At 57.9% G+C, this 25,298-nt stretch overlaps 1 protein-coding gene across 1 annotated transcript; it reads left to right on the forward strand.

The window, feature by feature from the left end:
* The first annotated feature begins 2 nt into the window (after nt 1-2).
* NDOR1 (NADPH dependent diflavin oxidoreductase 1) lies at nt 3-18,093 on the forward strand. The gene is made up of 15 exons (XM_026064051.1): nt 3-73; nt 1,661-1,795; nt 2,287-2,364; nt 2,896-2,993; nt 3,776-3,874; nt 4,340-4,441; nt 4,987-5,193; nt 5,802-5,923; nt 7,782-8,002; nt 8,381-8,488; nt 9,384-9,498; nt 10,524-10,670; nt 11,405-11,523; nt 14,281-14,375; nt 17,868-18,093. Exons 2-15 carry the CDS (start codon nt 1,661-1,663, stop codon nt 18,010-18,012), a joined length of 1,791 nt encoding a protein of 596 aa, XP_025919836.1. The 5' UTR covers nt 3-73; the 3' UTR covers nt 18,013-18,093.
* The last annotated feature ends 7,205 nt before the right edge of the window (nt 18,094-25,298 follow it).

Consider the following 25,298-nt stretch of genomic DNA (forward strand, 5'->3'; position numbering starts at 1 on the left):
CCGCCGGCAGGTCGCGCCAGCCCCGGCGGCGGCTGATGACGTCGGCGGAAGCGGCGGCGGTGCCGGGCGCACGGTGGGTGCCGGGGCCCCGCCGCGGTTCCCGCCCTTGTCGGGGCGCCCTGGCCGCGTGGTGCGGGGCTGTGGGAGTCGCTGCCGGGGCCCCGCTGCGCCTTCCCCGGTCCTCGCTGTGTCTTCCCGGCTCCCGCCGCCTCTCCGCCCGCAGGGCCCGGCACCGGGGTGCCCCTTCCCCCGGGGGCGCCCCTTCCCTCGGTGCCACCCCGTCCCCGGGGCGCCCCTTCCCTCGGTGGTTCCCCCTCCCTCATTGCCCCCCTCCCCGGGGCGCCCCTGCCCTCGGTGCCCCCCCTTCCCCAGGGTGTCCCCTCCCTGGGGTGCCATCTTCCCCGGGCTGCCCCTTCTCCGGTGCTCTCGTCCCGCCGGAGCCCCCGGGCAGGGTGAAGGGAGGCCGATGCTGCCCGTGGAAGACCCGGGGGCTCCGCTGCCCCTGGCCGTCACCCTGTGGCAGAGGCCCCCCGCCCAGGGTCGTCTCCGTCCCCCAGGGGGCTGGGAGCTGGCTCGGGCCCCTGCCCCTCTGGGCGCTGGTTGTTCACGGTAGCGACTGCCGCCTGCTGCGGAGGGCAGCACCCGGAGGGACCCCGAAGGCAGGGCGGTGGGGGACCTGCCTCTCCTCGGTGGGCGGTCATGGCAGGAAGGGGCCGTGCTCAGGGACACATAGTCCTGTTCCTGGAGCTGAGCAAGCAGCATGCGTGTCCAGAAGGGCACTTAAGCTGTGCCAGCTCTTCTGGAAAAATCTGTTTGGCTCTGGGCAAGGGGCAAGTCCCCTGGAGCTGCAGCCCCTCTGCAGGAATTGGTCTGTAGGAAGGCCAGTAGTGTTCCCTCCTTAGTTTTTATCAACAGCTTTTCTAGAAGCAGTACACGTTCCCTGTGGGGGTGCTGTAAATTTGCAGCTCTGGCATCCACCCTGGCTGGATTTCCTATGTGCTGTGATTTCCAGTAATACCTAGGGCCCTTGCTGCTGGGGGAGAGCAGCACAGGAGGCATCTTCTCCCGCAGTTGAGAGCACTGTGTGTCTAGTCAAACTTTTCTCCGCTGCTGAGCTCCCAGGCTCTCCTCCTGCCTGCATCACCTCCTTGGGTGGCAGTTCTCACAGCATTAGGGAAAACAGATGTGTTAAAACAGGAAACATGGAAAGACAGATTCCAGAGATGTGCTTACCACAGGTGGTAAGGCCAGCTAAAATGAGCTAGGATGTGAATCACTGTCCCTGGATTTTATACCCCCAAGCCAGCCTCCTCCCTTTGCCGTGGCAGCAAGGATGAGGAGTGCAATACTGTCACTCCTGCTTCTACAGACAAGGATGCTGCAGCAAAGAGGGTGTCACTCAGTGCTGTCTGGGAGTAGAAAGAGAGCCCAGGAACCTTGAATCCTGACACTTTCATTGAATTATTAGACTGTCTCTGTCCTTGTTTGCCAAAGTATGCAGTGTCTTTCCCCCAAAGTACACTTGAACAAAAAGTTACCAGAACTCCTTTGAAGCCTGGGTAGGTTTCAGGGTGTCTCCTAGCCCAGAGCAGAGAGCAGGTCCAGTTTTGCCTTGCCTTGCTTTGTCTCTTGGTGATTTCTTTGGTTCTTTCTCCTTCAGATGGCAGAACGGAAACTCCTCATTCTTTTTGGCAGCCAGACTGGGACAGCTCAAGACACAGCTGAGAGAATTGGCAGAGAAGCCAAACGACGCCACTTTCAGTGCAGAGTGGAGGCGCTGGACAGCTATGACGTGGTGAGTGATGATGCAGAGAGGTGCTCCAGGCAGTTCTAGTCTTGCTCCATCTCTACTAATCCCATTTCTGGGGCTCAGACATCCCCCACCCTTGCTGTGACCTCCTGTATTTCATCAGATCATGGCTCTGTGCCCTCTGTAAGGGCAGCTTGTGCTTAACTCAGCTGAAAATGTGAAAACTGAGCAGTGACTCTTGGGATAGAATCACTGTTAGATGCCAGATGCCCAGCCTTATCCTGTGTTTCATCAGGCCCAGTTCCTACAAGGCAAGGAGCACCAAGGAGCTGTTGCTACAGGCAGTGTGTGTGGGGAACAGATGATGCTGCAGTGCTGTTAGAGGAGGATGTGCCACGCTGGGCTGTGGGTTTATGCCAAGCATGGTCTGTCCATGAACTGAGTCTGATGCGAGCAGCTGGGTCTGGTTAGCTAGGGGCATGTGTTTGTAGGCTACTGACCTGAGTGTGCCTTTCTGTGCTTGTCTGTGCCCACAGGCGAACCTCATCAATGAGCTATTGGTGGTATTTGTGTGTGCAACCACTGGCCAGGGTGACCCACCTGACAACATGAAGGTAGGATACATTCCGGTCTATGTTGCTTTTATGTATCTGGTTCTATGACTGGATTTACTCTTCTGAGCAGCTTGAGTTACGTTTTTTTGGAATTGGAGGCTTTGAAACAACACCAGTCATCCCTGCAGGGTAGCATCAAGTGGATGTTTGCTCACTGAGTGGGACTGAGAAGCATCTCATGTTACTGATGGGATGTGAACAGGACAGCTGATGAGATTTCAGCAGCTTAACAGCTGAGAGGGGCCCCTGCTTTAGCAAGAGCCTCAGATTTGTGGAGACCTCACAGAGCATCATCTTTCTGGCAGGTAGCACTAGCAGCTGGCTCCAGGGATTGCTTTTGTAGAATAAGGCGCTCTAAGGTTACAGCCGCTGGCTGAACGGACATCAAAGGAAGCTGCCAGGCTGTGCTCCCTGCCTGTCAGGACTCAGCAGCAGGGCAGGAGGGACCCTGTGGAGGAGAGGAAGTGGGGGTCACTGAGGGAAGGTGTCCTTGCTGCAGCAGTATGACTCCCCAGCCATGCTCCTTTATAGATGTTCTGGCGATTTCTGTTCCGGAAGAACCTGCCACCCAGTTCCTTGTGCCAGATGGACTATGCTGTGCTGGGCCTTGGAGACTCCTCCTATCCCAAGTAAGCAGATCTCCTTGGCTCTTTGCCTGCTCTGCAACAGCAGCTCCTCGCAACTCTGGCTGCAAGCAAGACCAGAGTGCCTGGGGAACAGAGGGGGCAGAGGGAGACAAAAGTCTGGCTCTAGAGCAGCAGCTTGGACAAGGTGAAATTTCCACCATCCTTAAAAATCCTTGCCCTATGAGCCCACGTCCCTGCTAGCCCCCAGGAACTGGGCTGCTGCCTGTTTCTCTCCTCCTGGCCTCCTCAAGCAGACACTTTGCTGGAGTGTCTCAGACACTGTTGCCCAGCCAGCTATTACAGTCATGTGGTACTCTCTTTGTATCCCAAGAAAGCCTGTGCACAGAAGTTTCAGTGGGCCCAGGCAACAGGAGTCACCAAACACAGAGTTCTAGGTGGCATCCAATCCCAGAAGATTGCTGCTGTGAGATAGGGCAGCAGTGCAGTTGAGTGCTGCGGTAGAGTGGGAGGCTAGAAGGAAGTATTTTTTCTGTCTGGGGTGCAAACTGCCCTGAAAGGAAGCTGGACCCTGCTTCAGTCCCCCTGCTCGAGTCCTGAGGAGCCTGTTTCGCCCAGCAAGTGGCAGCCAGCTGCTTTTCTGAGCTGTCCTGGCATGGGCTGGGCGGGCAGGGCAAAGGGCCAGCTTGTGTGTGCTGCAACTGGCTGGACCTGCCTCTGTGCTGCTCCAGCATGGTCCTGGGAGCATGTGCGGGCTCGTGTAACCGGTGTCTGCTGTCCTGTTGGAGGAGCACTGCTCATTACAGCTGCAATTATTCTTTGCTCAGGTTTAATTTTGTTGCAAAGAAGCTGCACAAACGGGTGCTACAGCTTGGGGGCAACCCTCTGTTGCCAGTGGCGTTGGGAGACGACCAGCATGACTTGGGGTAAGAGCCAGGTGTGGACGGATGGTGGGAGGGAGAGCCCTGGGTCACATGTCAGAAGCTGTATTTGGGTTTGGGGTGTCAGTGATTGCAATTGCACGCTCTCAGTGGGTCAGCTGTTCTGTTCAGATGCCAGTGGTTGTGCCCCAGAGGGCAGGTGAGTGCTGAGAGCAGCTGCGAGTTACGTTTCCTCRTCTGAATCTGGAAGGGGACCAGCATGGAGTTACTGTCTGTGCTGGTAAAAGGGAGCAGAAGCAGGTTTTCTTGAGGGGCAGTCTAGCATTGTCCATGTGCAGTGGGAAATGTCAGGCTGGCAGGATGAGGGTGCAGAGCCATAGTGGTACATGGCAGTGCAGTGCCCTTCTGCCAAGATAGCTCCAGTGCAGGCTTTGGGGGTGAGAGCCTTTGAGCTTGGAGAGGTGGTGGGAGAATCACAGCTCTGCTGCAGCCTGGATCTCCCCCTTGCAGACCAGATGCAGTGGTTGATCCATGGCTGCTGGACTTATGGGACAAGATCCTTGCCTTGTATCCTCTCCCTCCTGGCCTTGAGATCATCAGTCCAGATGTGCGGTGAGTGCAGAGGGTGAGCAGAGAGTGTCGACAGCTTTCCAGCCCTACTAGGAGCTGGCTGATGTGGAATGCACTGCTTCCTTGGCTGTTCCCTGGGGTGGAGATATGCTCTGCTTTCACGAGGAAACCTCCCCGCGTGGCTGCCAGTGTCTTAAGTATCCCTTAGACTTTGGCCTTGGGTGGTCCATCTTCTCCCTCTAGATGGAGTATTCCCTTGTGCCCTTGGTGTGTGCCAGCTGCCCTGGCAGGCTTCTGCCCACCTCACTGTCCCGATATGCCCCTGTGCTTGGCAGACTTGTGGAGAGTGTTTGCCCGGCCAGCCTAGGTCTGCCTGCTCTGAAGCCTTCAGAATTGCCTGTCTCCTTCTCCTGGAAGTCTGGCTGGGTTGTGTTCTCTTACCACATGTCAGCTTCAAGGGTCAGGGACCCCGGGTGGTGGATATTGTGGGATACTTCAGGTTCTCTCCCTGGCACTAGCCTCTAGAGCTAAGGCAGCAGAGGAGCTATGGCATGGAGGTAACTATTGCACTGCTGTCTTCCCCACAGCCTGCCCCCAAAATACACCCTGCACTACCTGGCTGAGGACTCCTCACGCTCTGATGGTGGCCTACTCCAGCCGACAGCACCCAGGGCTGTTCCCTCTGAACTACATCCCTTTGCTGCTCGGATGGTGTCCAATCAGCGGGTCACAGCAGAATCCCATTTCCAGGATGTCCGGCTCATTGAGTTTGATGTCACAGGCTCAGGGATCACGTGAGCATTTTTCTGGCTCCCCCAAGCTTTGCTGTGTGGGAAGCTGCCTCCTCCTGCCATGGCTTGGTGCAGGAGCTGTGCTGTCCTTCCGTGCCAGTCTTTGGGGTCCTGGCCTTGCAGGGTGTCTGGCTGACCTGAAGTGCTGACTTGTTCTGTCTGTCTGCGTTTGGGTTTCTGCACCTCCCCTGGTTGGTCCAGGTCCCTTGGTCTCTGCAGGACCCCTCTGCCCCTTTTGTTATGGGGGACAATCCGCTGCCTCCCAACCTGTCACAGGTCTGTGTTCATACTACCCTCGTGAAGGGGAGTCAGGTATCCCATAGCTTCCTTCCCCTTCCACTCCCCTCCTTCAGCAATGTCCGAGGCTGCAGCCTGTTTTCCATGGTCGTGTCCCTGCTGCTCTGACAAAGTCAGGGCATGGTGGGCTGTGTGACACAGTGTGGGTTGTGCCCATGGGCTAGCTCTCTTTGCCTTGTCAAGTCAAAGAGCGTGTTAGTGACACTGCATTTTTGGCTAAGTTGTGGCCTTTGGTGGATACTGGTCAGGGTCCCAGTGCTCTGCCTGTGGGCCTGCCCGGTGGCTGCACTCAACAGGTCCTGCTGTATCTGCAGGTTCAGCGCAGGAGACGTCGTGATGATCCAGCCCCAGAACTCCCCTGAAGACGTGCAGCAGTTCTGCCAGCTCCTGCGCCTGGATCCAGACAGGCACTTCGTGCTGAAGCCCTCGGAGCCTGGTAGGTCCTTCCGGCTGCTCCTTTCCCTTCCTACTGGGATGGGGCAGCCCACTGAGCTCTGGCCCAACTTGGAGCTCTGCTTTTCCTTTGCTTTAGACCTGGTAAATGAGGAGTTGGGAGTGACTGATGGATACAGGACATCCGCCTATCTTGCTATGCTGAGGGTTTCCTTCCCTCCCAGCTCTTTTGTCTGTGTGGACCCCATGTTAGGGCCGGTGCGATTCATGGGAAGAGCCCAGCCGTGTCTGGATTGCACCTGTACCTTGTGTCTCCACATCCCCCAGCCCACAGCATGAAGGCCTCTCTCTTTTCCCAGGCCAAGACTCAAGTCAAGTTGCTCAGACTGCTGTCCTGTACCTGTGGTTCCTTGCTCTGGGTGCACTGGTCTCCCCACCATACCTGCACTCCAGAGACCTACTGCAGTTACTTCTGCAGCCACACACTGGCACCAACAATTGGAGAAACCCCTTGGAGTCACCCACAACTCCCTTGCCAGGCACTTCCATGACTCTGCAATCTGCCTGATGCCAGGAGAGTCTTCCATTCTCTCCCAAGTGCCCATCCCCTCCATGGTCAGAGCACTGTCCAGACTGACTGGGAAATGGGATCCCACATTGATCACAAAGAATTGAAGATGGCAGGAAGAGAGTGTCTCACCATGATATCTACTGGAAAACTTCATTCCTTTTCCTCACCTCATGAGGCTCTGACCTGTGCTCTGGTATGCTCCCTCCTTTTCTGATTGCCTCCAGGAATGGGGGAACACAGCAGACATCTTCAGCATCAAACTCTTTTTGCCCATACAGGGAGAGCACATGAATCACTTGATATCAGTCTCCCTGGTGTGGTCTGTACCAAGAAAGGAGAAATCCTGGACCTTGCAGAGGACACAGAGTAATCACCAGCTCCTCTGCTTGATGCCAGCTGAAGCTGGACAGTGCTGTGAGGACCCTCTGATGGGCTTCTGTGGCCCAGGAAGTGTGCYTGCCACCACGATAGGAAAGGACTTCTCTGTCTCCAAGGTGCCAGAGCTCCATTCCCACTGTCTCTGAACGTTCTTGATCCCGATCTGTCCCAGCATTGCCACTCCGGCATTTCGACCCACCTGCAGGGAGCTGCTTCTCCTGAAGGATCACAGCTCTTGATTAATGCATCTCCAGATCAGCATGGAATCCATCAGGCTGTCAAACATGTTGGTGCATCAGTTTGGTTTAATTAGTCAAAGGCCAAACTCAGGAGAGCAGTTCTTCAGTCCTCATTTAGGTAGATCCAGGGCTCTTTTCCTCTTTCCTTTCCTAGTGTCTGCTGCTATATGTAGAGATGTTCTCAGCACTCACACAATTTACAGCAGACATCTGCTACTTAACCTACAGTGATGGACCCTTTGGGTCAGTGTGTCTTCCCTTCCCTCTTCCTCTCTCTCATGTCCAGCAGTGCTGGGATTTTGGCCTAACAAGCAAACCCAAGAGAAGTTCAGACTGTTCCTCATATTCTTGGGGGAAGTAGGAGACAAGGACAGGCCTGACACACAGAACAGTTATTTTCACTGCAGTGTATGTGCGCAAGGTGGGACCTGTACAGATGAGGCAGTGTCTAGAAGCACTTACATGCAGTAAGGGACTGCTCCCTGTTTGACCCTGCCAGATTTCTCTGTCGCAAGCCAGTGGGCTTGCAGGGATGGTGGTGGTTAAGTCAGTTCCACTAGTACCTTCACATGGTGTGCAGGTGCTCCCGAACAGCAGGGCTGCCCTTTGGGCACCTGGGGAGTACCAGAGCCTACGGGGGCAGCAGGCAGGCAGTGCTCAGATGTCCTGCCTGGGTGCTGGCCCTGACCTCTCCCTGGTGCTTTGCCTTGCAGGCACAGCCCTCCCTGCCCTCTTGCCACAGCCCTGCACCATCCGGCACCTGGTTACCCATTACCTTGACATCTCCTGCGTGCCCCGGCGCTCGTTCTTCGAGCTCTTGTCCTCCTTCTCTCCGAATGAACTAGAGCGGGAGAAGCTGCAGGAGTTCAGCTCTGCACAGGGCCAGGAAGAGCTGTACAGCTACTGTAACCGACCCCGCAGGACCACTCTTGAGGTAGGGTTGGGGGAGCACGGCAAACCTACACAATGAGGACTGTGTCTTGGCATAAAGCACCAAGAAGTTTATTGGCTGGGGAATTTAATTTACTTCACCCATTTTCTGAAATTTCCTCTGATTGCTGCTGGTGGTTAAGACCTGCTCCAAATCCTTGGGCTCTGTGGTGTGCCCTGTGCTGCAGCCTGGGGCTGCTCTGTGCAGGACTCTGGGGACAAGGGGAGGGCACTGGGTGGTAAGTTGGTGCTTGGAAGCACCTGGTGTGGTGCCTCCAGTTGAGTGGCATGGGCAGTGTGGGAAAGCAGTGGAGGGAAGCCTGTGTCACCCCGAAGAGCAGGCAGGGCTGCACCAGTTCTCATCTGCGATTGGCTTTGCCAGGCCCTTTGGGATTTCCCTCACACCACGTGCGCCATTCCACCCGAGTATCTGCTGGACCTCATTCCTCGCATCAGACCTCGCGCCTTCTCCATTGCCTCCTCTATGCTGGTAAGAGCTCAGTCATTCCAGACCTAATGTCAGGCACTGAACTGAGGTCCTGGTAGGCCCTCGCCTAACAGCTTGTGATGTGCCTGCTGCAGATGTTGAGGATATACTCCCAGACCCCGTGAATACCCACAGTGCACCCAAACACCCACTCTGCTGTGAGCCTGCAGCATGCTGACGTGCTGGATGTTAACCCCTGTGCCCTGGCCAGCCTCTGACTTAGGGCGTTTGCCCTCCTGCAGCCCTGCAAGTGCTAGGGGCTGGCAAGGCATGCTACAGAGGCCTGGGGTCCTTGTCCTGTGGAGCCGTGGGATGTGCCACAGAGGTTGGGAGTGTCCTTGCACAGTGTGGACGTGGGAAGACTGGAGTAGTGTTGTTTCCTGCTGCTGCCAGGAGGTGGCAGGGGGACCTGGCTCTGGTAGCTTGGCAGGCATCAGCCCAAGCACCTACTGTGTTTTCCCTCCCCAGAAGTCTCTTGGGTTGGACTGTCTCTGCCTGTCTTGCCAGCTGTGCAGAGCATTCCTGCAGCAATGCTTCTCTGGGAAAGCCTCTTTCCCCAGTGGAAGGGCTTTGGGCAAGGATGTACCCAGTTATGTGTCCGTGGAGCCATTTCAGGTTAGGTTCCCAGTGAGAGCTGGGCACAGGATCTGTTCCTGGAAGAGTCACTAGACTTTTCCTGCAGAGCTGTGCTGTGTCTGGCCTGTCCTGCTCCTCCTGGACCTGCTCCCTGCCTGCAGGCTGACACCTGTTTCTAGTGGTTGGTGACACATAAGAAGTTGCCTTCCGCCCAGGGATACTTTTTGGCCATGGGCTCTTGCTGCTCTGGTGCTCTGCTGTAGCCTGTTTTTTTTTTTCCGTCCTGGATATCTCATTTCTCGTGGTTCCTGTCTGCACACAGGCTCACCCCAACCGGATCCAGATCCTCATGGCAGTAGTGCAGTACAAGACGCGGCTCAGCAAACCCCGCCGTGGTCTCTGCTCTACCTGGTTGGCTTCTCTCAACCCACAATATGGTAACAAATTGCTTGGACTACGTGGAAGGCTCTGTGCACTGCCACAAAGCGCAGCGCTGATCCCATGGGACGATGGTGGAGCTCTGTGTGTGTTAGCCATGCACCAGAGCTGCCTGGACCTTAGGTGGAGCACCACTGCTGCAGGGAACTGGAGCAAAACAGCTGAGCAGGACGGCTGAACTCACAGTAGCTGTCCTTCCTCGCTGCTCCCATGACTTCAGAGCACAGCATGCCTATGCCTCTCCCCAGCCTGCCCTGAGCACCCTGCATTCCTGGTTTTCTCCCAAGTTGCCCAGCCCTCCTGCTCCCAATGCCAGTGTGCCTTGCTGTCCCCACAGTTGGCTACTCCAGGCATCCTGGAGCTSGAAATGTTCTGGCTGCTGGTTACCTCCAGCCCCACAGCACCAACTCTGTGAAGAATGCTGATTCCTTTGAGCACATCTGTCAGTCCCCCTAAGCCTCTGTGTGCTGCTCTAATGACAAAACCCCTGCAGCTGGGTCCCCTAGCAAGTGTGATAAGCTCACAGGGTCTTGCTGCTGCAGGATAGCAGGGGATTGCTCTGGAGTCATACTGGGTCTTCTTAGAGTACCCAGATGGGTATCTTCACCTCTCCTCTCTCTCTCTCTCTTACATGATAGCCAGGTAGAGATGTCTGCTTACTTCTGCCACTGTCTTTCATGGTGCCAAGTGTCTGTGTGAGGAGGGGGCTGTCCTACAGCCCCTATGCTGTGGTGCTTTTGCCTTGCTCTGGGATTCATTTGAGTGCTTTGCAGAGTGACAAAGCACTTGCTGGGACAGCTGAAAGGCTTTTCACACACACACAGTGTGCTGTAGCGCCATGAGTGCCTTGATGCTGGGGTGATGTTAAGCCAGGCACAGTCCCTATTTCCAGAGCATTGTGGAATAGCTGGAGGCTGGCATAGCATTGGGCTGGCCTAGGCAGTGCCCTCTGCGGGGTGTGTTATGGGTGGTTTATGGATGCAGTGGTCATGGAGTGATGCTAGTCAGTCTGTTTGTTTTGCAGAAGATGTCCGGGTACCTCTTTGGGTGAAGAAAGGAGGAATGAAGTTCCCGGCTGATCCTGACACCACTGTGATCATGATTGGTCCTGGCACAGGAGTGGCACCTTTCCGAGCAGCAATACAGGAGCGTGTAGCACAGGGACGGAGAGGTGAGGGAGGATCCTTGTAGGGACTCTGGACTGCCTCTTGCAGCAGGCAGGTTTGTTCAACATACACAAAGGAAGGACTGGGGGCTCCTGAGGCTTTGGACAGGCACAGGCTGTGCTGTGGTTAAGTGGGAGAAAGCTCAGCTTGACTGTGGCAGGGCAGACCACAGGTACATCTGCTCTGGAGGAAGCAAGGACTAGAGCCTGGTGTGTGCGAGCCGTGTGGTTATTCACAGGCTGTGTTGCAAGGCTGTCCCCTGAGTCAGAGTAGGGCCTAGCATTCAGTTGCAAGCTCCGCAGAGACTTTTTCTTGACTCTCTGTGAGCAAAGAAGGGTTGTGGAGCTCATCTTCTGCTGGACAAGGAATCGGTCCTTTACCTGCCCTTGTCCCATCCTCCTTTCCCCCAGTTCAGCTGCAGATCTCAGCAGGAAGCTGAGAATGGGCTGGCAGAGGTGAACATGCAGCTCTGGGGCTGGCTGTCCCTGCTCTATGTACCCCACGGCTCTTGCTTGCCCCCCCCACAGGGGACCTAAGATTGCCACAGGCCACCTGGCTTTGAGCTCACATGGTTCTTGAGTCCACCTGGCTCTTCCCTGGCCAGGGCTATCAGCCAGGAGTGTTAGGTGAGAGCTGGCATTGCGGCTCTGCCTGTGGATGCTGTGGACACTGACATTCCCCAGCCCTCGTGGGGCATGCGGTCCATCCCAGCATGGCCCTTTTGGTCTGCTCTCTGCAGGAAACTGCTTATTCTTTGGCTGCCGACAGAAATCCAAGGACTTCTACTGCCAGTTGGAGTGGGAAGAACTGGTGACGAAGGGCTTCCTGATGCTTTTTACAGCCTTCTCCAGGGACCAGGTTAGTTCCCAGAGGAGGAGGGTGTACGTGGAAACGGCCCAGGCAGCACTGACAGGACCCTGCCAGCATTTCTGGGCCCCTGTGCCCATTGGCCTGGCCTGCAAAGGGCCTGCTGGGGTGGCATAGTGGTCACCGCACTCCCTCACCCTACTGTGGTCCTGCTGGGGTGCAAGCCAGAGATCCCCACCAGGAGTACAGAGCAGCTGCCCAGCTGGGCATGAACTGGCTGAATTGAACTGGGAAGGTCACTGGGACAGGCTGGCAAGCGCCAGAGCAGATAGGGTGTTAGTCAGCTTTGTTTGGCTGGAACACGTGAGTGATAAAAGGCTCCCAAGCCTCCCAGGAGGGGTCACCAGACAATACCCTTTTTCTGTTGAATGCCACCCTCCCAATTGCGTCCCTCTGACTGAGCGCTGGCTGAAGTCGAGCAGCTTGGCCTCCTGCCCCAGGCCTTGGTACCTCCATGCTAGCTCTCCCCAGCCATTCAGGAGAAAGCTCCCCAGAGTTAAGAGCACCCAACACCTCAGCCCCTCACTTGGCTCCTTCCCTTCTTTCTCAGGCTGTGTTTTCATTGGGCAGCTTTCAGCCTCTTTCTTCCATCTGGGCTGCAGGGATTTTTCTGCTGCTGGAGAGGTTCAGTGAGCTGGGACTTTTTTGTTTCACTGCTTAGCCCTCTCCCTCGATGGCACTGAAAGCTCAGCCTGGCTTTGAAACAGAGGTATCTGCCAAAAATGATCAGTGAGAACTGGTATTTCCAGGTAACTTAACTGTACCAGTCGTTTCTTCCTTGGTGTGTGCATGCATTGACTTTAAGCCAGCGTCTATTATCTGGTCACTTATAAAGCATGAGTTGAATCTCTCTGTAAAAGCTTTCCCGYTCTTTGATTAACAAGAGCAGCGTTGCTGAGGTTTGCTGGATGACTACTCTCCCTTTTTTTATGATAGTTCACACAGTGAAGGGATGACCTGCTGCTACCCAGATCTGGAGAGCAGCCCCAGAGCCACCTCCTGCTCTCACAGACTCTGGAGGGACAGGACTCATGTGTCTGTGTCTCCTGGCCTCCCTGCTTTGCCTGCTTCATGGGGCAAAGCTGCTTGTCATGAGGGTCTTTTGCCATGGAGCCATTGCAATACTGCACAGGGAGGTGAGTGGGAGTGCAGCCACGTAGTGCGTGCTGCATTAGGCAGTAGTGATTGCTGTAGGCCTTGTACCTGAAATTCTGGGGGATGCCACAGATATTAAGCCATCGAGTACTTCTTTTCAAAGAGCCTGGCAGAAGCTGCGATGCTCCATAGCTGAGCAGGATTCCCTTCCTCTCTCTGTAAGGTCACCTCTGTAGTGACCTTCTGTCACATCACCTCTGCCCCAATGATGGAGACTGATCCCTGCCTAATGCGACTGTTGCTAATTCTCAGCAGGATGCATTGGAGTTTAGCTGAGACGCTGTGACCGGAGTTTGTCATCTGGGGTGCTGTGGTTTCCAGGTAGCTGCAGGTCATTTAAGGACCTGCTCAGAGCCCCAGCCTCATCAGCAGAGACTCTGTCAGCACTTAGCTGATTAATGCTAACGATGCTGAAGCTGAGCTACCGGCTGGCTGTGTCGGTGCTTGCAATGGGCTTGCTTACCTCCTGCAGCTCCCGTGGTTGGAGTTGGATCAGACTCTGGAGTCAGAGCTGTGCTTGGGGGTGACCTGGCTCTGTCCCACAACACAACTGCTGTAGCTGTGTGGGACCAGCTGACTATGCAGTGACCAATTCTTGTGACAGCCAGGGTTGAAGGCTGTTTGGGGTGTTGCCCACACACACCTCTGGACTAGCTCAGAGGGAGCTTGAAACCCAGCAAGAGCCTTTTTGCCTTTGGGGCTAGACAGGAGGGAGGAGGACATGGGGTGGAGGCTGTACTTGCAGCTCAGCTCACCACTTTGCAGAGTCTGGCATGGTGGGACATGCAGCAGAAGGCCTGGCCTGCATTACAGTGTCATCTTTGTCACAGAGGAGCCGTCTGGGCCAGCAGTGAGTTCAAGCACGTTGTCAATGGTGTTCCTCTTGGGCAGAAGCCAGGGCTGTGGGCAGTTGCTTGGATGCTTAAAGTTGTGTGGATTAACCCTTTGGGAACTTCCCTCAGCTGGTCTGTACTATGCCAAAAGCCTCTTATATCCAGTTTCTAACCACAGTGAAGGGGCAGGGAATGAGACTGAGGCTGTTCCTTGAGGCTTCCTGCCCTTTCAAGCCCTTTCAGACCTCCAGCTAGTGCTAGGGCTGGAACTGGCATCAAAAAGGTTTGCAGGAGGATCTCCCCACCCTTGTGCAACCCTGGCACAGAGAGCCACAGAGCCTGGCTGCTTCTCTCCATGCTGGGAGAGGAGAGGAGCACTCCCGGGGCACCTTGGCTCATAGCCGTGCAAACCCTTGCTGTTCACCAGAGTTGGCAGCAGACAGGGAGCAGCAAAGGGATCTCTCTTCCAACAGTCATTCAGGGGGCTTTCCCCACCAAAGCTCCCACCGCTGAACCCATCTCCTGCTGACTTGTCCCAGTACACCTGCCCAGGGACCTCAGGATCCCCTCTGTGTAAGAGAATTGATTCAGCTGCTTCTCTGAGCCCCTGCTCTCTGAAGGGGCTGTACTCCCCTGAGCTCTTGGAAACAGCCCCTGGGAGCAATCGGGCCATGCTCCAAGGGCTGGGCAGGCATGTGGGTGATGGGGATGCTACCGGGGCTGGTGGAGCTGGTGGACTCAGCACTGTGTTTCCCTGCAGGAGGAGAAGGTGTATGTTCAGCACCGCATCCAAGAGAACCGAAAGCTGGTGTGGGAGCTGCTGAGCTGCAGGAACGCTCACATTTACCTGGCTGGGTAAGTGCCTCAGGAGCACAGGTCTTCCCACAGGAACTGCACATCGCTCAGGTTCTCTGGAAGTCTGTCTGTATCCCACTTCCCAGGAGGTCCGTTCAGCAGGGTAGAGCTGTGTAGCCTCCAGAACAAGCACGCCCTGCACCTCTGCAGTCCTCTGTGGGGCTACAAGGCCCTGCTCCCAGCAGCACGGACCCTCAGAGCTCTGGACATGGCTGTTCCTGCAGTCACGCTGGTTGTAGCTGCACCACATTCAGCTAGGCTCTCTTACAAATGGGGTTGGAGTGATCACTGGGGTGCACCTGAAAAGCTGGGGACAGTGGTTCTGGTGTGAAAATGAATGTCATGGATGAGGCTGTGACACCAAAGGTACCTGATTGCTGAGACCCTGAGGGCTTCAGCTTGGCACAGAGTGTCACTCGGATTATAGGCTCCCTGGCTTCTGACCCATGGCAAATGTGAATGTGGGAGAGCTCTGGCCACTCTTCATACAGACCCTGTCTAGTGGGGCTTAGTGAAACTGAAGCAAAAGCTTGTGCGGTTCCTGTGGCTGCTCAGGTGAGCAGGAGGCTTTCAAAGTGGTATGCAGCCAAGGCCTGCTCCTCTGTGCTGTGGCTTTTGAGCAATAGCTTTTGGGATCCTTGGCACATCCTGGCTGTCTCTTAGCACCTGAGACTGCCTTCCTGGGGCAGGCCTGGACAAGCAGCTTTGAACTGCAGCCTGCCTCCCTTGAGAATGTAGTCATTTGCTAAATGCTTTGCCTCTGCCTTGTGCTGGTTTGAAATTTCTAGCTGTTGGCCAAGAAGTGGTGTCTGGCTGTTAGACTGGGAGCAGTCAGAGGCAGAGGATCTGCAGCATCGTACCTGGCTCTGTGGCTATTTCACTGGGCAAGTCCCTTAACCCATCTGCATTAGTCCCTGCCAGTATGGTGGGGAGGAGGCCTGCTTTCCTGCTGCCCAGGGCATGGCCACATGATTGTGAAATGCTTTGGGCTCCTTGAGCTGGCGAGAAGCAGGGAATAGTGTTTGTCCTGCACCCCCGTGACCTGGAAAGCACTATGCAAACCCCGAGCTGTGCATTGCTGTCAACATGAACAGTTAATTGCAGGAGGCTTTTTCCTGCTTGTCCCACACGAGAGCAGGAACTTCCCTGCTGCCTCGCAGGGTGAGTCTGGCCTTGCTGCATTCCTGGGAGAAGGAGTTTTTTTGTTTACTACCCAGGAAGTGCAAAGGCCAGGCTGCCGACTGCTCGGTAACTCGCTCCTGTGCTGCTGCTTGATACGACATGCGTCATTGCATCGCAGGGCCTTCTAGAGGGCCTTATCGCAAACCTGTGATTCCTACCTACAGATCCAGGATTCAGGTTTGATTTTCTCTATCAAGTTGCACTAAGGACAACATGTGAGGGTTGCATCTCCACCCACAGCCCAAATGCCAAGACAGCATTTGTTGGGCAGTCGGTTGGGGGCCCAAACATGGTGTCCTGATGCTGCGCAGACCCATGGGACTGCCTGTGCCACTCCAAATTCCCTGGCAGTCTGACCACCCTTTTCCATGCTGTTTGCTACTTTCTGGTGCTGAATGCTGGAGATGTTCTGGGATCTGCCAAGGAATTTGAAATGATTCCTCTTTCTCAGAGTCTTGAAAAGAGCAGAGGTTACATGGCTTCTCCTGTTTCAGGATTTTGGAGTAGCCGTGGGGATGGTATTTCTGCTGTCAAGGTTACCCTGAGACCCAGCTCACTGGCTGTAGCATGGCCAACAGTCTTTGTCCCTGGCACTGAGGTGGCCTTCAGCCCTGATGAGGCCGATGGGATCTCAGAACCTTGATCATCTCCCTTGTGTGAGCAGGCTGTCCTGTTCCCAGCAGATGCTTTCCCACCCCTACTGAACAGATTGTACCATTTGTAAATATGCCCAGGTTCATGGTAGTCCTGCTCCCTGGCCTGAAGACATCTGCTGCAAACTTCCAGTGGGCTGCTGGGCTTTCACAGATTGCCAAATGGGAAGGTGCAGGCGGTTGACCTGAAAATGGCCTTTTTTCCTAGAAATAGTATTCACAGGTTCAGCTGTGGTAGGAGAAAGATGGCAAAACTGAATCTTGGGCTGCATATTCCTGAGAAATAGCCCTGGACCTTGTAGTGCAGTGTTCCTGCCTTCCCTGGGTCTTGCTGCCTGGGGCAGGGTCTGGGGAGCCAGGGCTATGTCTTGTCTTGAACTGTGCCCAGCTCATCTAGCCCATGGGCTAAAATGTTAAAAATACATCTCTGTTTCTGCAAAAGAGAGATATTTGACATGTTCTCCATTGCAAGCCCAGGTACATTGGCTGCCATTTGCATATCAGTGCCTGACTCAGAAACAATACAACCATTCCAGAAAAAGAAAACGTGCTTTCTGTGTATTTTGGTACATTAATCAGCTTCAAATGCAAGTCAAAGTTCTGCCTGATTCTTGGGAAACAGCAAGGACTTTGCCAGGTGTTCATGCCAATTGGAGCTGCCTGGGAATTTTTTCCTTAGATGTTTTTTGTTGCACAGTCAGTCCATCAAAATGAAATTCTCTCCACAAAAAAGTCTGAATTTCTTTTTTCCCATAAGAAATCGCATTTGGAATTGTTGAATCCCACTTGAGTATTTTCTACATAAGAACTCATGTTTACTTCATTTCTTTTGTTCTGAAGTTTGAACTGGCGTTGCTTACAATTGTCAACATCAAAACAAGGCTGCGTTCTCAGCCTGCTCCTTCCCAGCAGTCTTTTGTATCCGGCTCAGGACCAGACATGTTTTCCATTGAACATTTCCCATGGGATGTAAGAATAGTTTCCTGCCCTCCTGCGGATGAATTATGACTTGTGCTTATCCCTGTTTGAAGTCACCGTCTGTGTCCATCTAACAATCCTGATGGGAAAAGAGGTGAAATGTTGGCCACAGTTAAGGCTAACAAGCTAGGGTGCTCCTGGGTGCCCAGGCCACCTCTTAGTCTGCAAATGCCAACACTTAAAAACCATGTGTGGATAACGGCACCACTCTCTAGGGAGTGGTGCTAGCTGCCTTTTGAACCCTGTCATTTATTCAGTGCCAGGGAGCCAGTGTTGCAGGCTGAGGGAGGTTCCCCTTGGTCTGGTTCAGCAGCAGCCTGTGTGGGCCAGGATGGGTGCTGGGGGTCCGACCACAGTGACACGGCTGCCCTGCTGTGTGCCTGGCTTGCAGTAGGAGACAGTATTTGGGCTGCCGGAGCTGCTGCCTCACCTTGTTGGGGCTGCGGGGGTTGAATCCCAAAGCCCAGGGACAGCAGAGTTGGAAGCAGCTGCCGGCCTGGCTCCACAGCTCTCCTGCCTTGCTCGCAAGATGCGGCGATGGCCTAGAGCAGGAGTAGCTGTTTGCCCTGCTCCTCTGGCCTGGAGCAAACAGAGCTGTTCTCTGTGGAGCACTGGGGATGCTGATGTGGCCCCAGTTTTCCTGCTTGCCCTGCATCGCAAAACTTGCTCTCTCTTCCAGGAATGCCAAGCAGATGCCAGCAGCAGTGGCCGAAGCCCTGCAGTCGGTGTTGCAGTCGGAAGGTGGCCTGTCACTCTCCAAAGCTGAGGAGTATTTCACAGCCCTGGAACGATCCCAGCGCTTCCAGTCTGAAACCTGGTCGTAATTCTGGCTTCCAGCCTTCCCCCTTCCTCCCTGCAAGCTGCACAGGAGAGCCTGTACCCAAATAAAGGAGCCAGCAAAATGATCTGCCTCTGGCATCGTCCTTGGGCTGAGATTATCTGAGACAGGGCAGGGCCTGGCAGAGGGGGCAGATTTACCCAACCAGCTCTTCCCTGATGGCTGCAGGGCCAGGGTTCCCCTTGCCAGCCTAGTGGGCAGGGGGATCCCATCTGCCTGCCAGGCTCAGCCTGATTACTGCCGGCTGTGCTGATGAACAGGGGGAATGGTGACACTTTCACATTCACTGGAGGCCACAGTCCCTGCAGGGTCATCATGTGCTGGACGTGGCTGATGCAGACACCGAGAGCCCTCATCCATCCCGTCCCAGCAAGAGCTGAAAGCATCCCCCGAGAACTGCACCTCCCTATTCAGAGGGGGATGGTGGGAGAGAAAGGCCCAGCAAGTGCAGATTCATTGTGGATGAAGTCCGGCTTGCCATGCCCTGACCCAACTGGAGTGGGGACCAGAGGTCTCTGCAGTGGGATGCTGCTGGCCGATTCTTGGGTGAGACTGAGGTACCTTCCTGGGTGCTCCAGCCACAGGGTCCATGTGTTGGGTGAACAGCATCCACGGGCATTGCTGGAGCTGTGCCATTGGCAGTGGCCTTTGTTTGTGGTAGGACCTAAAGGAAATGAGCTGTTGCTTGGGAGTCTCTCCACCCTGGTATTAGTCAGCAGCAGCACTGCTTGCTGGAGGAGGCTGCCTTGATGGACCTGTTCCCCCTGTCTCCTCTCACTGAGGCCAGTGGAGACAGGGAGAAGGAGGAAGGCTTCGATCCCTTTATCACAGCTGCCAGTTCATCTTCCTGAGTCCGCTCGAAGCTGAAGTTTGAGCTCCCAAATTACCAGGGACTGTTTCTGTTAAGTTATCCCCTTCCCTGCATTACTCTCAAGATTTGTGAGCCGCTGCTCTGCTGGGCCCATCTTCTAGCTCATCCTGCTGACCAGCACCAATGCTGCGCTCTTCCTTCCCTGGGGTCCCCTGTGTGACAGAGCAGAAACTGCCTAGCGTGGCAGTCGGTAGTCCCTCTGCCGGCCTCGCCGTGGGTGCGTGACCGTTCCCTCTCTTGTAGCGCAAGACAGCGTGGATCCCTGCCTCCCTCTGCACAGTGCGAGGCTGGCGGGCTCTGGGACCAGGTGTGGGCAGCCGCTTCCAGGCAGGGCTGGGTGAGCCAGCATTCACCCAGCCCTTTCCCTTCCAGCCTCAGTGCTGTGAGCAATCCCGGCCCTTCCCCTGCTGCAGCCTGCCCCACTGGGGCCAGTGCCACCACCTTCCTCACCCAGTTCACCCAACTCCTTGCCACTGTGTAAATAGCAATTAGGGCCCTTGGCGTGAGTCAGCTGGGGACAGTCCCTGGCAGCCAGGTGGGCTGGGAGCCGCATGGGAACAAGCTGGGACAGGAAGGGACAGTGGTGACACATCATGCCCGTGACCCAGCCACTCTCCCACACGCCAGATCACAGGGTCTTGCGTGGGATGAGCAGCGCTCCAGGGCATTGCTAGAGCTACGGCACTGGCAGATGTTTTTCTTTGTAGCACTCCGAGGACGCAAGGTGTTCCTTGGGTCTCTCTCCACCCTGTTGCTAAGTCAGCGGTGCCTTGCTGCAAGGAATTGCCTTGACAGACCTGTCATCCTTGTGTCCACAGACCTGGACCAGGGTGAGCCAGGTTTCCTTGTGCCCTGGAGGGTCAGCTGGAGGGCCAGCATGGAGATGGGCATCTCCAGCTGCACCGAGCCATGTGCTAGTCCTCACACTGGTGACAATGTCCCCTTGCATGCAGGCATGAAGCCAAGCTACACTCTCCCCGCAAAGGCCTGCAAGCTGCTGGGGGCGTCAGCTGGATGGGGCATGGCTGGCAGAGATCACCCAGCCCAGGCGGAGTGCTGGGGAAGATCTGGCCTCCCCCAAAAGCAGAAACCACCCAAGCTATCCATAGGGTGAGGAAGCAATGGGACAGGAGTGACAGCATGCAGGGCAAAGAAGCACCAGGTTTCACGGAGGTCTGTCCTGGGTGTGCCATCCCGGGGCAGCGTAGGGTCCATGCTGGCAGGCCCTATGGAGAGCGGTGTCAGGTGTCTTCACTGCAGAGGTGCGCTCGATTTTCGCTAACGCGCTGTGGAGGTGCCTGGGCAAGGGGGAAGAGGCAGTGAGCAGGGCCAGCTCCTCCCCAGACTCCTGCGGGAGCTGATTGGTGCGGGCACAGGCCAGCTGCCCAGCGCTGCCTGCACTTGAGCTGCTTCCAGAAGCTGACAAACCAGACTGGTTGGAGTAGGGCTCAGCCCCAGCCGAGCCAGGCAGGAGCTCCCTGCACGGCCGGGCAGGTGCCTGGCACAGCTTCGCCCTCGCCRTTGCGGGGAATTGGGCTACAGGAGTGCCTGGCATCACCCAGCTCATTGCTTTCTTCCGGACGGCAGCAGGTCAGTGCTGCAGCAGCACTGGGAGGAGGAGGAGGAAGAGGACGAAGCGGTCGCTGGATGATCACGGCTATGCTCCGGTCGGGGTGGCGTATTGCCGAGGGAGATGGGCAAGCACTGCACCGTGGGGGCTCCTGACCCGTCAGCCTGGGAGGTGGTGCAAAACCTTGCTGAAGCGATGACGGGACTCTGGGCAGACACTGGCGCCTTTAAATCCTACTGCAAGCAGCGCTGAATGCCACCTCCTGCCCTCTGAGCAGCACCCACGTCGCAGCCCGTGGGGGGCGGCTGGGAGAGGGGAGCCGGCTGCCCCGCAGCTTGCAGGACGCGCTGCAGGAGGCGGCCGCCCCATGGAGCAGGAGCCGGAGCAGGCTGGCAAGGAGGCAGCGCCTGGCCCCGGGCCCCTGCACGAAGCCGGCATGGAGGGAAGCGCCGGGAAGCGGAGCGAGAGCCCCCGGCACCCCGTGCCGAGTGGGACTCTGGGATCGGGGGGCCAGGCGGTGGCCGCTGAGCTGAGCGACCTGGCACCGCTCCTGGGAGAGGCGCCTGCTTCTCCCTGGGGCCGGTGGAGCCCAGCAGCAGAGGACGCGGGGGAGCCACTGCTGTACAGAGCCGACGAGCCAGCTGCCCGCGGCCACTGCGGCGCCTCCCTGCCGGCAGAGCTGCTCCCCCCTGGCGCCGCGGGCACTGTGCTGGCCCAGGAGGCCGGAGGCAGGGCGAGCCCAGCATCCCGGGGGGGATCGCCCAGCCTGGAAAGCGCCTCCAGCTCCATCCTGAGCCTCTCTGGCGAGGAAGGCGAGACGTCGGGCAGCGAGGTGGGGGTGGCGGCGGCGGCGTGCTGCATCCAGGCAGCGGGGGCTGACGGCGACGAGGAGTGCCCCATCTGCACGGAGCCCTACGACAGCCAGCGGCACAAGCAGGCCCTGCTGAACTGCAACCACGTACTGTGCAGCGCTTGCCTCCGCGCCATCATGGATGCAGCCGGCAGCGCTGAGTTCGGGCGCGTGCGCTGCCCCATCTGCCGCCAGAAGACCCCCATGCTGGAGTGGGAGATCTGCAAGCTGCAGGAGGAGCTGCTCTTGCTGCACGCCCAGCCGGCCCCAGCCTCGGCCCGGGCTGCGCCCAGCCCCGCCGCGCTGCCACCCCGGCGCCCGGGCATCACCGGCGCCCTGGAGCACCATTTCCAGGTGCGCTTCCACACCAGCCGCATGTTCGGCTGCCTCCCCTGCGTGCGCTACCCCCTGTGCCTCATCCGCGGGCTGGGGCGCCTGGAGCGCCGGTGCCGCTGCTGTTACCTCGTCCTGCTGGCCGTGCTGCTGGCAGCTGAGATGCTCAGCCTGCTCCTCATCTTCCTCCCCATCGTCCTACTGGTGCTGCTCTTCCTCATCCTCGATAAATAGCCCGCACCTGGGATGTGCTGAGCACAGGGAGAGCGGCCCCAGCAGGCTCTGCCCCACCGGGAGCGGGAGCAGCCGCCCTCCTGCCCTCGCCCCGGGGGCCAGGGTGCTGCACGGAGATGATCTGTCCGAGAGCCAGCCAGAGAGCCCAGGTGTCCGGGAAGCCTCTCCACTGTCAGTGAGCCCAGAGCAGGTGAGACAGCGGAGGAGCCGGGCGAGCCGGGGAGAGGGAGGACCAGAGGCTGGCTGCGGGGCAGGCAGCCCAGGAGCGGGCGCGTTGCCCATGCCCAGCGCCCGGAGGGGCAGGCATCTCTCCCGCTGGGTGCCGAGCGCCCCAGTCCCGCGGCAGCTGAAGGAGGGCTGGTGCCCTGGTATTGCCAGGCGAAAGCAGGACCAGGGCAATGCCCCGGCCCTGTTCACTCTAGGAGCAAAGCCCTGGTGCTGGCACGAGAGCGGAGCTGGAAAGGCCGGAGGTGCGCAGCTGGCAGAGTGGGGCTGAGCTGGGGGCTCTGCCTCTCTCTTGCCCAACCCAGATACTCTAACTCCCCCCTGCAGACTGAATATATAAATTGCGTTTGTACTGCAGCAGTGTCTGACTGAGTTCAGTGCCGTGCTGGATGGAGACAGGCACATCAGACGGTGCTGAGCATGTCCAGCACTGCTCGGCCACAGCCTCACTTCCCCAGGGCCGGCCCTGCTGCAACACACACCCCGCAACCTCCCCTACCCTCACACCTCTCACACACACGTGTGTGCGTGCACAAGCGCTCATGCACACCTCCACCCCTTGCTTTCCTGGCTCACGGCCACAGCGAGCCGACGGCGACCTCAGGCCATGGCTTGCACGGCAGTGGTGAGCGGCAACCTGCTCCCAGCTGCCAGCAGCCTTGTGACACCAGGGCACAGCCGGGCTCTTGTTCTAGCACACCCACGCTGTGCTGATGGCTGGCACCGGCACAGGACCGCAGCATCCGCCACCGAGGCTTTGGTCTTCCAGCCAGGGCCCGGGAGCATTTGTCCTCTGTGCCCAGACGGTGGCAGGGGCGCAGGAATGGCAAGGCAGTGGTTGCATCCTTCACACCCAGCCCAGCTGTGATGCAAGGAGGGGACGGTGACAGCGGTCGCAAGCCGCCCTGGGAGAGGACAGCTAGGGTGCTGCCCCGCGTCGCAGCGCCCCGGCTCTTGCAGCCGCCGCAGCGCCCAGGACCAAGCGGTGCCAGTCTGCGCTTGTGCCTTTCACACGTCTGCTTGCCTTTCCCTGCCTGGAGATAAGGGAACAAACACTGCTCTGCTCCCCGAGGGATTTGTGTCGGCAGTGCCGAGCAGGACAGGCCTGCCGGAGCCCCGAGCTCCCCCAGCGCCGTTTGGACAAGGACAGGAGCGTTCAGCCCCCAGCGGGCACCACCGACGCCAGAGCGCGGTGCTGGGGCTGTGCCAGGCTGCCCTGGGGCATGCGGCCGGACCGGGCAGCCCCCCGCGGCTCCTGCCTCCCAGGCTGGCTGCAGCACGTGGGAAGCTGGAGAAACACCCCCAAAAACAGAGTCCCCAGATGACCCCCCCCCTGCAATAAGGAGGGGACATGGGAGGGGATCCCCAACCCCAGGTATCTGGAGGGCGCCGGCCGGTCCTCGGGGTGGCAGCGCGGGGGCAAGCCAGGCTCCCCCGCGCGCGGCCGGGCTCTCAGCGGCTGCGGGGCGCAGAGCAGCGGCGAGCGGCCTCGGCTGCAGCCCGCGGCCGCCAAGGGAGCCGGCTGCGACGGGCATGAATATTTCAGCAGCGAGGAGGGCTGTGGCCTGCGCTCGTTACCCGGCAACCGGCCTCGCCGCAGGCCGCATCCCAGCCCCGCGCCATGCGTTGGGCCCCGGACACCCAGCCGGGGGCGATGCCCGGGCCGCCGCGTTCTCGATCCCACCCCTGCCAAAGCCCTACCGCAGCCCACGCTCAGTGTGTTGGGCTCACGGCCCAAGCCAAGAAGCCACACCATGCTGTCACCCCTCGGTCCCCACCGTGCCCCCGCGCAAGGGCTGGTCGAGCGCCGCCTGGCCCCACGCCCGGCTGCACAGGGTTGTGCAAGCGGCCGAGCGCCCCAGCCCTGCCCTTCTCCCAAGGGCCGGGGAGGGCAGAGCCCTGCCAGCCCCGGAAATGGGGCCGCGGCCGCTTCCCCAGGGCTGGGCTCCGGCGCAAAGCTTTGCTCCGGGAACCATGGGGGATTTTAGCAGCCCGGTGGGTCAACGTGGCCCCTTCGCTCGGCTTAGTCACGGGCGTCTCTTCCCCTTTCCTCCCGCAAAGGGAACCGCTGCAGCCCTCCTGCCTCAGGGCCCCGTCCTGCATCCCTGCTCCCTCCCCAAGCCCAGCGCCTTGCTGGGCCCAGCCAGCACCCAGGGCTGCCCCCGCCGCCCTGTAACCCGGGGCCAGGCCGGGGCCAAGCGGGGCTGCAGCACCCGGGGGCCCCAGGTCCCGGCCTCCCGCGTGTCTTTTCCTCAACCCAGGGAGCAGCAGATGTGAGCGCAGGGACGCCCAGGGCAGTTCCCGTGCGCCGGGGCACCAGGGTGCATGTCCGGGCAAGCAGCTCTGCAAGTCCCACCAGGACCTAGTTGCAAGTGTGGGACACCGTAAGCTGGGGTGAGCATGCGAGTGGCCATGGAGCATTGGATGAGGATCCTGGGCACACGACGGAGCTTGGCCTGAAATTGCAACCCAAACGACCAACAGGCAGGGGTGAGCGAAAAAGGAATCTCCCGCCTCCCACTCCAGCCCTATCCCACACACATTTCCAGCTGGCGGACAGTGCTGCAGGGAATAAAAGGACGTGGTCCTACAGGGGCAGAGATTTGTGCCAAGGGCTCTGCTCTGAAGCGACACCAAACACTCCTTTGTGTCCAAAACACACTTCTTCTGACCATGATCATCAGTGGAAAATGACAGATTTTTCACTCCAGTGCAAAACACCGGAATCTCCAAGCGCTGCTTTGCAGTGAATCCCTTTATCCCCAAGGTCAGAAACACTGTTTCCATCCTGCCCACCAACCCCTTGTCTACGCTCAGCACTGCGGGGGATACTCCTGCAGCCCTGCCTCAGGGTGTGCATCTCCCTGTCATCCTGAAGACCGCCGAGACGCTTTGGGGAGCAGGTGGTTGTCCGGAAAAGCCTCCCGAGAGGATGCCGCACTGCCAGCACTGCACACAAGACGTGGCGGCGATGGCGGGGATGGAGGTGCAGGCACAGGAGAAGTCGTGCTGCTCACCCTGGGCTGGAGAAAAGCTCTTGGGAGGCAGCCGGCAGGAGCGGGGCACCCTAAACCGGGTCAGGCCGAGAGAAAGCAGGCAGGCAGAGTATCCCCATCCCCCCCCCCCAATCCCCAGCTCGCTCCCTCCTGCCCGATGAATATTTATTTATACAAAGTGGAACAGCTCCAT

Source organism: Apteryx rowi, unplaced genomic scaffold (genome assembly GCF_003343035.1).
Source record: "Apteryx rowi isolate R43461 unplaced genomic scaffold, aptRow1 scaffold_1011, whole genome shotgun sequence".
NCBI lineage: Eukaryota > Metazoa > Chordata > Aves > Apterygiformes > Apterygidae > Apteryx > Apteryx rowi.